This window comes from Callospermophilus lateralis, chromosome 7 (genome assembly GCF_048772815.1).
Source record: "Callospermophilus lateralis isolate mCalLat2 chromosome 7, mCalLat2.hap1, whole genome shotgun sequence".
NCBI classification, from domain to species: domain Eukaryota; kingdom Metazoa; phylum Chordata; class Mammalia; order Rodentia; family Sciuridae; genus Callospermophilus; species Callospermophilus lateralis.
In genome coordinates this window covers 118,908,036-118,920,389 of record NC_135311.1, presented here as the reverse complement: position 1 = coordinate 118,920,389, position 12,354 = coordinate 118,908,036, and the positions used below count along the sequence as shown (strand labels likewise).

General features: G+C 36.9%; 1 protein-coding gene across 5 annotated transcripts in view; it reads right to left on the bottom strand.

Annotated features, from left to right (window-relative positions):
• Zmym6 (zinc finger MYM-type containing 6) overlaps window positions 1–12,321 on the bottom strand; it is a 37,468-nt gene extending 25,147 nt beyond the window's left edge. The window contains exons 1-5 of one of the 5 annotated variants that reach the window (XM_076860785.2): window positions 12,136–12,321; window positions 11,636–11,728; window positions 10,922–11,087; window positions 4,942–5,026; window positions 4,241–4,484 (exon numbers count right to left, since the gene is read on the bottom strand). In XM_076860785.2, the coding sequence (XP_076716900.2) occupies window positions 4,241–4,484; window positions 4,942–5,026; window positions 10,922–11,014 (422 nt within the window). In that variant the 5' untranslated portion in view covers window positions 11,015–11,087; window positions 11,636–11,728; window positions 12,136–12,321. Of the gene's footprint in view, window positions 1–4,240; window positions 4,485–4,941; window positions 5,027–10,921; window positions 11,088–11,635; window positions 11,731–11,869; window positions 12,042–12,135 lie in introns of those variants that run through there. The other 4 variants (XM_077109939.1, XM_076860784.2, XM_076860783.2 and 1 more) reach the window with 4 other exon arrangements.
• Window positions 12,322–12,354: the final 33 nt, after the last annotated feature.

Below are 12,354 nucleotides of genomic sequence, written 5' to 3'. Positions count from 1 at the left end.
GTAACTAATATGTGCCAGTCATTATTCACTTTACTCAATTACCCTATTTATTTATTATTTATTTATTTGGTACCAAGGATTGAACCCAGGGCCCTTAACCACCAAATGAAATCCACAGCCCTTTTTGAGACAGGGTCTCACTATGTTGCTGAGGCTGGCTTTAAACTTGCAGTCCTCCTGCCTCAGCCTCCCGAGTCGTTGAGATTACAGGTATGTATCACCACCCCTGGCTCAATTACCAATTTAAATATCATAAAAACACAAGGAGGGAAATATAATTGCCACTTCACGGGTAAGAAAAGCAAATCAGAGGTGAAATCACTTGTCAAAGTTGTACTGTTGGTCAGCAGTGATGGCAAAGTACAAATGCAGGCAGCCTAGAATTAAAATTATTCCACTAACTTGGCTCCCATTCTGTATCTTTATTATGCAGAATAAAAAAGTAAATAGATATGCTTATTTGTAAGTGAAGTATTAATTTTAAAAAGTATCACTCTGTTTTACTAAAAACAGCAATAAAGAATTTTACTTAATAAGGCATATCTGCCAGTGTCATAGTGTATGCATAAGTTATTCAATAAGAATGACTTTTTAAAAAAACTTGTGCACACAAATACAAATGCACTCCAAACCTTATGTATTCAAATGAGTGTTAAACCTTAACATTTATCCTAGGGAAAAAAATTATACCTGTTGCCATAATAACATGGCTCAAAACATTTTCTTCTATTTTCTCTTCTTTCCCTTAATTTCTCTTAATTTATAAGAACCTAAAACCATTGTTTAATTGTATGACTGAATATCATGCTTGACAGGGTAACTCAGTTTAATCACTCACTATACTGACCTGATAAGACATCAAGTAACTTTTTTTTTTTTTAAATCCACGCTGAAAAGACAGATTTGTACCCTAAATTAATCTAAAAGAATGTTCCATATACTCTGAAGGCAATATCCAGAGATCAAAAACTTTTTGGGGGGCTGCTCAGTGGCAGAGCATTTGCCTAGCATGTGTGAGGCCTTGGGTTTAATCCCTGGCACCACAATAAATAAGTAAATAAACACATGAATAAATAAATCTAAACAAGGGCAGCACTGTGGTAAAAAGTCACCAACCAGGGTGGCTACTTTAAAAACTATATTATACACTCAGATGTGTAAGTCATGTCAAGTTCTTTAAAACTTAATTCATTTTATATTGATATTCAATATGTTGAAACAAAATATCTAAAAACAAAACTTGATTTACTCTCTTATTTCAGTTTCATTAAAATGACATTAACAGGGCTGGGGGGTTGTGGCTCAGTAGTAGAGTGCTTGTCTAGCATGCCTGAGGCACTGGGTCTGATACCCAGCACCACGTAAAAAAGGAAACTAAATAAAGAAAATAAAGGTATTGTGTCCATCTACGACTAAAAATATATATTTAAAAAAAGACATTATCATATTAAAGTATAAAAAGGGCATTTTAAAACAAATTACATTTGAATATACAAATAAAACCCTGAACAACACCTCTCCCTTTTGGAGATTTTTCTTTTAGCAGAATTTACTTTTAGATACCTTAAGCCAACATGTTGGGAGTTGCCTCGGCTCTAAAGACTAACTTCCCCATCCCTGAGAAGAGCCGTCCAGTGGTGAGCCCTGTTGGCTCACATGATCCTTACCCACCAATCAGACTAGCCTTGCTGGCTCAATGATCCTTACCCACCAATCAGAAAGCACCCCATGCCAACTGTCAAACCATTCAACCATTAAACTGTCATAACTGTCAAACCACCCCTGGCTCTATAAATATGCAGAGATGTTCCTCAATAAACCGGCATTTTCTCCAACGACGAGCCTTGTTCGTTCTTTCAAACACACCAACTAGATAAAGAAACTGTCACCTATCTTCAAAGATGAAAGAGCCTATAAAGTATACACAATAATAATGCAAAGTAATAATTATAAATAGTAGCACATAAATATTTAAAATTTATTATTAACAGTAAGATTCCACCTATCAAATATGTGCTAACACTGTCTTATTAGAATCCTAGGGAACCAGGCACAGTGGTACACGCCTATAATTCCAGTGGCTTAGGAAGCTGAGGCAGGAGGATAGTTCAAAGCCAGCTGCAATAATTTAGTGAGGCCCTAAACAACACAGGGAGACTCCATCTCTAAATAAAATATAAAAAAGTGCTGGAGGCTGGGGATATAGCTCAGTAGAGGGCTTGCCTCACATGCACAAGGCCCTGGGTTTAATCGCCAGCACCACAAAAAAAAAGGGGTTAGACTGGAGATGTGGCTCATTGGGTAAGCACCTTTGGGTTCAATACCTAGAACAACAACAACAAAAATCCTAGGGGGTAGGGAGATCAATAAATGCAAGGGACTAGGGGATAGCAGAAGTGGAAGGAGGCAGGAAGCATTGGGGAGTGATACTGACCAAATTACAGTGTTGTTCTGTGTGCCTGTGCATGTATAAATATGTAACAAGTCCTATCATTATGTAAAACTATGATGTACCAAAAAAAAGTGGAAAGAAAAAAACTCTTGGGGCTGAGGCTGTGGCTCAGTGGTAGAGCAGTTGCCTGGCATGTGAGGCCCTGGGTTCGATAATCAGCCAACATAAAAATAAATTAATAAAGGTCTACTGACAAATAATTTAAAATAAATATTTTAAAAAAAGATGTAGATATTGGGCTGGGGCAGGGACTCAGTGGTAGAGCGCTTACCTAGTATGTGTGAGGCACTGGGTTCGATTCTCAGCACCACATAAAAATAAACAAAAAATAAATAGTTTAAGGCATTCTGTCCATCTACAACTATAAAAAAAAACAAAAAAAAAAGTAGTAGATAAATACCAGTGAAAAACTTGAGATTCAGAAAAGTTAACGTATCTCTCCCAAGTCACTTAGCTAATAAGAAGTGATGGAATCATAATCTAAAACACCAAGCTCTTTTTTTTTTCTCCCCCTTTAGTTCTGGGGATTGAACCCAGGGCTTCACTCATGCCAGGCAACTGCTCTACCGATGAACTACCACCACTGATCTACAACCAAGCTTTTAACTTTTCTTCCTCTACGTAATCACTACCGACAACACAAACTTGCAACAATTTCATTTGCTGTCTCATTCATGTGTGATCTTGGCAGCTGCTAGCCAGTAAGAAGACATTTACCTTAGGATTTAGAGTTGTGTGATGGCCACTAAATCTAGTCCTACTGGCTCCAGCAAATGAAACTTGAAGCTAGAAGTCTCACACTTTCTTACTGGAATCAACTATCATGAAAATAGGCAAATCATGGCAAATTCTTCAAAAGTACTAAGATAAAGGAAAGTTTATATAACTTTCTGTTTCTTCTTCTATCTAAGAGTGTTATAAAGCAAGGACCCAAAAAAAGGCTCACAAGGATATTAGAAGTAAACACCTATTTCTGTGACCACTTAGCAGTTTTTGCCTTCTAAAAAAATTAAATAACTTTCATATATTATTAAGAATGAGTCTAAGCTGGATGCAGTGGCATGTGCCTGTAAACCCAGCCACTCAGGAGGCTGAGGCCAGAGAATGGCAAGTTTGAGGCCAGCCTCAGCAACTAGCAAGACTCTGTCTCAAAATAAAAATAGAACAAGAACTAGGGATGTAGCTCAGTGGTAAAGCACTCCTGGGTTAAATCTCGAGCACAAAAAAAAAAAAAAAAAAGTGATACTAATGTATCTATACTTTTGTCGGGGTACTGGGGATTGAACTCAAGGGCACTTAACCACTAAGCCTCATCCCCAGCCCTATTTTTTTGTATTTTATTTTTAAAAAGGGTCTCACTGAGTTGCTTCGTGCCTTGTTTTTGCTGAGGCTGGCTTTGAACTCGTGATCCTCCTACCTTAGCCTCCTGAGCCACTGGGATTATAGGCATGCACCACCATGCCCAGCTGTATCAATACTTTAAGATAGCTTTTAAACAATTCTAAAATGGTTGTTATCCACATTTACAGAAATATGAGTGGTCCTACAATTCCAAAAATGATTCATTTCTTTCCATGGTAAAATTTAAACTGAAAGAGGCAGAAAACTGGTTTAGGCGATACTTCTAACACCAAGTTACTTATATAATGTTGTAAAACTTTATATAGGTAAAAAACAATTTCCATAGAAATGTGTCAAAGAGACATGAGGTAGCAACATGTTTAAACTAAAATATATACACATTTTAAAAACTAAAGTAAAAAAGAGATATCATTAAGAATTTTATACTTTGAGCAGTTTGTGCAGGTTTTCTTGGGAGGAAGTGGTAGGCAGACAACTGAAGAATATCCGATAATACATCGTGTGGAACAGAAGAGCTGAGTAGATCCTGTCTTATGATATGCAGTTTGACCCTTGTAAAGCATCTTTTTACAACCAGAACAAAAAACCTGAATAGCTACAGGTGGAACTGAAGGAACCAATACTTTTGCGCCAGGTGGTACAAGAGAAAAGCCTGAAGTCAACTGCTGGGCTAGCAAAATAAGAAAAAAAACACCAGTTTTAGTATTTTTTATATATGCAAAATATTAAATGTATGTATAATTCTTTTTTAGGACATATAATCTGTTTTGAAATTCAATAAAACAATGTTCTAAAACAGGGGTTTCAAACTTTTTAAATTATGACCTATAAAAATTAAATTTTACATTATAACCCAGTTCTCACACACATTTGTGTGTGTGTGTGTGTGTATAATTTAATAACTGAAACAGAAGTTTCAAGAAATAGCGCATTTCCCTGCTATACACATCACATTCTGATATATTCTCATTCTATTTCCTTTTTTAAAATGATGGTGAATAACAGCTCCCAATTTGAAAAACATGCTCTAAAGGAGAAGACTTAGATGAAGAGGTGTTTTCCCTCAATTGTATTAGACAGAGTAAACAAATATTAACAGTATTAACTCATACAGTTCTATTTCTTACCAAGAGGATTGTCACTAACTGAAAATACAGCACTGATTTTCAATTCACTTTCTTGAGTTTTTGGCTGTTGGGCATGTCCATACTCCTTTTAAATACAAAGAAAAAGAGAAAAATGAATAAAATATATGTATAAGTAATTCTATCACATTCATATCTTTTATATTTTACTCACAATCACCTTCACAAATATCTCAAAAAAGTCAAAATTTGAAAGTTACTAGACTAGATTTAATCTTCATAAAGACAATCTTTAGAATTGGAGAATATTTTATAAAGCTATATCCACTTTCCAAATATAATCTTGATGTATGAGAATAATATACAGTTATTCCAACCCAGACTACTACTCATTTTCTAGGATGTATTTACAAGGGAACAGTAAATGAAATAAAATCTGAATGATTTAGAGATTAGATCTAAATCAGTAATTTTAGCCAAAAGACTTATAAGCTGTCATATCTGTAATGGCAGAAAAGAGAAGAATTTCAATGCAATCAACTCATTATGCACAAAGCATCACAGCCTAAATCAGATTTACCTTAATATACTCTTTAAAATGTAGAATAAAATAATCATTAAACAAATTTTTAAAAATATATACACCTATCTTGAAAAGGACTACCATTTATTTGGAAATCACGGCCACCATTTGTGTTAAAATGGCCTTACATATTTCTGAATAAACAATTTTTTAAAAACTGTCTTTTCTAAAACAATGGACATAATAAATGGCAGTTAGCAAAACCTACCTATACTTATCAAAATAAACAACTATGTCAGTTCCAAAACCAAAAATTTTGAAATTGCTTTATTAAGTGCCAAAACTAGGAACCACTGCATTAATTCACCACTTTCCGTGAAAGGTACTTGGACACCAAAAGAGGTGCTCCCTATAAGACAGAACTATCCCCCATCTCTCACTCCTCATAAAACTCAGCTCAAAGTAGATCAAGGACCTAGACATTAGACCAGAGACCCTGCGCCTATTAGGAGAAAAAGTAGGCACAAATCTTCATCATGTCGGCTTAGGAACAAGCCTCAACCAAACACCTAAAGTGCAAAAAGTAAAATCAAGAATCAATAAATGGATGGTATCAAACTAAAAAGCTTCTTCACAGCAAAGAAAACAAAGAATGTGAAGGGAGAGCCTACAGAATGTGAGAAATTCTTTGCCACCAGCACCTCAGATAAAGCATTATTCTCCAGGATATATAAAGAACTCAAAAAACTTAACACCAACAAAACAACCCAATCAATAAACAGACAAAGGAAACAGACACTTCACAGAAAAAGAAATACACTCAATGTTAACATCTCTAGCAATTAGAGAAATTCAAATTAAAACTACACTAGATTTCATCTCACTCCAGTCAGAATGGCAATTATCAAGAATACAAGTAACAGGCTGGGGTTGTGTCTCAGAGGTAGAGCGCTTGCCTACCATGTGTTCAGTCCATGGTAGGCACTGGGTTCAATCCTCAGAACCATATTAAAAAAAATTTTTTTTAATGAAGATATTGTGTCCACCTATAACTAAAACAATAAATATTAAAAAAAGAATACAAGAAACAATAAATATTAGTGAGGATGTGGGGAAAAAATACACTCTCCTTCATTGCTGGTGGGACTACAAATTGGTACAATCACTGGAAAACAGTAGGGAGCTTCCTCAGAAAACCTGAAATGGAATCACCATTTGATCCAGTTATCCCACTCCTCAGTTTATACCCAAAGGACTTAAAATCAGCATACTACAGCGACATACCCATAACAATGTTTATAGCAGCTCAATTCACAGTAGCAAAGCTATGGGACCAACCTAGGTGTCCTTCAACTGATGAATGGATAAAGAAAATGTGGTATATATAAACAATAAAATATTACTAAGCCAAAAAGAACTAAATTATGGCATTTGCCAGTAAATGGATGGAACTGGAGACTATCATGCTAAGTGAAATAAGTCAATCCCAAAAACCCAAGGCCAATGTTCTCTCTGATATGTGGACACTACTCACAACAAAGGGGAATGGGAGTGGGCAGAAGTTCACTAGATTTGGGGGCGGGGGGCGGGTAAAAGGAAGGGAAGGGATGGGGCATGGGAATAGGAAAGACAGTAGAATGAATCAGACATAACTTACTTTCCTATGTCTTATATGTATACCCAACCAGTGTAACTCCACATCATGTACAACCACAAAAAATGGGATATTATACTCCATATATGTATGATATATCAAAATACATTCTATTGTCATATATAACTAAAAAGAACAAATAAAAAAATTTTTTTAAATATAACTATCATACAATCTTTATAGAAAAGGAAAGTAAAGTTTAGAGATGTTCCGTAACTTGTCCAAGGTAACAAAAATACTATGTATGAAAATCAAACCCAGGTCTATCTTCCAAAATTCATGCTCTCTCTCACAGATGTACAAATACAATATAACTGATAGGATGAATTCAAACACTGGTCCCCAACTGAAATTAAGTTTTCTTCAGTTCTCTTTCATCTCCTTTCTATCATAGCACTTATCATAACATTATTTCATATTTTGAGGAATGGTAATGTGATTAATGGTTAACACACTAGACTGAAAGGACTATGTCCATTATGGACAAGGACCGTATCTGTCTTTTCACCTCTGTATATCGGATACCAGGCATAGTAAACAACAGAGAAAACTATGGTTTCTGACAGCAGACAGCAGACAGCTCTTATACAAGTTACTTAAACATTCTTCATTTCAATTTCCTTAACTGTAAAATAAAGATATAACCCATAGACCATTAGCAGAAAACAAATGATTTAACTAACATAAAGTGTGTAGCATAATGATGTATACCCAAAAATACCAGCTCTTATACTTAGTGGGCATAATAAATATTTTATGAATGAATAAATCCAAATCCATTCCATCCAAAGTGAATGGTCTTAAACATTACTTGATATTTATTTACTGGCACTCAGAGGTAGAAGTTAAAAGTACTAATATATACCTTCCTCAGTTTTGCCTTATTAACTATTCAATCTCTAATATTTTTCTTATATTCTTATTATATTTCCCTGGTCAGTTTCTTTTATTTTGCAGAATAACTGTTCTAAACCTTCATTACCCTCAAAACCATACCTCACATATTTCCTGCTCACTAATGTTTCAATTTAACCAATTAAAAACAAGCAACTAAGCAACAAGTTCCTCAACATCCTGATTCCCGTTATCTATAAACTGATCAGCAAATTTTTCTCTTACCTCACGGGAAAAGGCAACCTTTTTAAAACAGTGCTTGTGTTCAAGATTTTTCTCTTCCTTCTTCTAGCACTCTATCCTACCTCCCTTTATCTACTACCTCTCTCCATCTCCATATTGGTTTCTTCCCCTTGAATTATAAATGAATATACTCCCCTCCCTCTTCCCTCTCTAGTCCACCAAACTTCAATAAATGTACTTCATTCTTTCTCTACTTCCTCACTTTAATTTCTTCCTGAACCAGAAACAATCAGGCTACTAGTTTATCAGAAATTATTTAAGATAACCAATCATCTCAAATTACCTAGTTCAATAAACACTTTTAGGTTTCTATCTTACTTGGCCTTAGTTAACTCTGACACTGTCAATGATCCCACTGTCTTTGGCTATGTTATTTCATTACTACTAAGATATCTGCAATACACTGGATGTCTATGTCCCCTCCTCCCGAATAAGTTGAAATCCTTATAATCTCTCAAGTGACATCTGGAGGTGAGCCCTCTGTGAGGTAATTAGGTCATGAGGGTAGAGACCTCATAATCAGCATTGGTGCCCTTATAAAAAAGAGGCTAGAGGGGCTGGGATTGTGGCTCAGCGGTAGAGCGCTCGCCTAGCACAGGCAGGACCCGGGTTCGATCCTCAGCACCACATAAAAATAAAGGCATTGTGTTATGTCCATCTACATCTAAAAAAAATAAATATTAAAAAAAAAAAAGAGGCTAGAGAATTAGCTAGCTTTTTCACCACCTAAGGCTACAAGAAATTGGCTCTTCCCAAAACCCAATCATGTGGCATCCTGATTTCAAACTGCTAGCCTCCAGAACCATAGGGAAATTCATCTGTTATTTATAGACCTTACAGTCTATGGTATTTTGTTATAGCAATATGAAATGACTTAGTGCTACAGTTTGAATATGATCCATCCCCTCTGAAACTCACGTTGAAATTTGATTTTCACTGAAAAAATGTTGAGAGGTAGTGACATCATTAAATGGTGATCAGACCACTAAGAGGGATTGATGTCTTTCTTATAGGACTGAATTAGTTATTGAATGTGTTGTTATAAAGCAGGGTTTAAATTTTGTAACTTTCAAGCTCGTATGCTTGCCCTTCCACTTTTCCACTATGAGATAAGACAATATTATGCACTCACCAGAAGTCAAACAGATACTAATAACGTGTTCTTAGACTCACAGCCTCCAGATGTGAGCCAAAATAAACTTATTTATAAATCACCCAGTTTCAGGTATTCTGTTATAGCAACAGAAAACATATAAGACAAATGGTATTCTTAATTGTGTGACCTTTTAACAAACTATTGTCTGTTTCTTATGTATGTCTGCTCCTATTTAACCCAAAAGTTGCAATCACCAAGAGGATTCATGTATGTAAACTGCTTGCAACAGTGTTCAAGCTCTAACTACATATAATAAGCTGTTAATAATTATATCATATTATTATGACACAACATATACTGCATATGAATACACTAATACCATCTGGTTTTTTTAAAATATTTTTTTAGTTCTCAATGGATCTTTTTATTTTAATTATTTATACGTGGTGCTGAAGATTGAACCCAGGGCCTCACACATGCCAGGCAAATGTTCTACCACTGAGCCACAACTCCAGCCCCATACCATCTGTTATTGTTGTTGTTCACCATCATTATCATTTTAATACTTTTCTGTTCCAGATTCACTGGTCTTGCAGTTCACCAAAAGAACCATGTATCTTTCCAACTCAGGACTGTTTTGAACACCCTTCTTCATGCCAGTTGCCTAGTCAATTTGTTCTTCACAATTTAGCTTACAAATCCTTCCCTCTGGGAGGCCTTCTGTAATTACTCCTATCCTCTGACCAAAAGTAGGTCAGAGTGCCCATTTTCAGGCTTTTCTTCCAAAGCACTTGTTATAGTTTGTAACTATACATACATAAATATTTTTTTAAGTTGGCCAATACTTGTATAATCTTGTCTTCTTTACTAATTAGAAAATTCTACAAGTTAGGAGACTAAGGTAACTACTCATTTCTGGGGCCCCAGAGCACACAATAGACAACAAATACCTAACAGAACAAGAAAGTGATATCAGGTATAAGAGACTTTTTTTTAAAATGCCAAATATGAAAAAAAAAATAGTAATTCATATCACTTTCTTTTTACAAAACAAAATAGTGCAGGGTTACCAAGATATTTTATCATTCAATGCACAGAAATCTGATTAATCCATTGTCTTACTCCATTTTGTGTTGCTATAAGTGAACACCACAGACTGGATAATTCATAAGGAAAAGAAATTTATTACAGTTCTGGAGCCTGTGAAATCCAAGATATAAGGGTTATACCTAGTCAGGGTCTTATGTGCTGCATCACGAGAAAAGGCAACAGAGGATCCAAGAAAGAGCAAGAAGCAAAAGAGGGCTGAACTGGCTTTTACAACAAGGCCTCTCTTGCAATAACTAACCCACTCCATGGCATCAATCCATCCTTGAGGACAGAAGTCCTCATGACCTAATTATCTGGTATTAGGCCTCAACCCCCAACAACATTGCATTGGTTAATTATGCATCCAACACATGAACTCTGAGAGTACAAAATCAAACCAAAGCACCCACCTAACAGGGAAAGAATATTTGTTTTAGTTTACAAGCCTTAAACTGACTAGGTAAATTTTTCAATTCAAAGGTAGACAAGAAGGGGGGGCACTTTTTCAAAAGGAAAAGTTTACTTGAGCATTGTCAGGTTCTTCTTTAATTTTGTCCAGAAGCCCCTGTTGAGGTATCATTGCTTTGACACATCCATCATCCAAAGGTTCTTTCATTCTACTTTTTTATGTAGAGGCGTTCTAGTTTTATAACCAATAGATTTCTTCTTGGCAATGGATAGTTGGACTCCTAAAACAAAAATACACAATCAGTACACAGCTATTTAGTGTTTTTTTTTTGTTTTGTTGGTTGTTGTTTTTATGGGGAGGGGGAATCCTCCCCTTTATCAATGTTAAAAGTGTCAGGATTGAACATTTGAAAAACAACCCTCTGGAACCATGACTAACTGTTCTTTTTTCTTCCTGCTTTCTCTCCTTTAGTAACCACCTTAACATAAGAAAACAGTCTTCTATCAACAGCTTGAACTTCCCTGTTAAAGACAAGCACTAATTTCTCCAAAATGTTTAAGATTGCAAAGGAAATTAGAATAGCAAACCGAGCTGTGAGAGGAAGTTACCAAGCTTTCAGAAGAATGGATTCAAGAAATACAGTTCCTAATTCCAGGAGTACTGACCTAGAGGTCTTATTTCTTAAAGAGGGACACAGCAACCTCCCCATATCTCTAACTCACCCTTCACTTGAACCCTTCAAGGGTGCCAATTCTTAGTCTAACGCTGGTTCAGAGGTCCAGACCCCATCACAACAATATGCCCTTAGTTAAAGTGGGTCACCTGTACCTTTCAGCGTCTCCATAGGGGTCAGGCCCCTCTGAATGCAGGCAACGCCATCCTGTAAACAAGAAACTTGGCCATTCAAGTCAGCTTCCCTTCCTCTAAAAAAAAATGCACATTAAAGTTGGACCAAATGGGAACCTCTCCAAACAAGACAAACAAGGAAACTGACAACTGCTCTTAAAGTCCGTGCCAAAGAAGACTTAAGAACTTTTGACAACTTGCCACAGTTTTAACCACCTAAGGGCGCTCATCCCTCCTCCGAGTTATTGCATGAGTTCCCAAGTTCCCATTCCCACCAAGAAGTCTCGTGTCAGTAAGAACCGACGCCGCAACCCAGTCTTGGAGGAAGAGCATTGGACCCGCTAGCCTGTCAGCACGTCCCCAGGAGACCTCTGCTGTAGGAGCACGCCACCGCTGCCGCGCAGCCCGCCCAGCGCCTCCTAGTCACGTGGGGCGGCTGCGCTCCGCCCCCCCGCCCGCCTGCCCTCCCCGCGGCTCCCCACCTTCAGTCGCCTCCCGGTTCCCGGAGGAGTCCCGAGCGGAGAACGCAGAACAGGAGCTAAGGCCTCGCGCTGGCAGGAACAGTATTTTCTCCTGCTGGAATTCTGCGGGATCCAGCTTAACGCATTATTCGGCCAAGGGCGCGTGTGCAACCCTGGTCTCCGCCCTTCTTTCCCGTCATGCCCGAGACTTGAGCCCAGTGGACCTGTCCAACCCTGGTC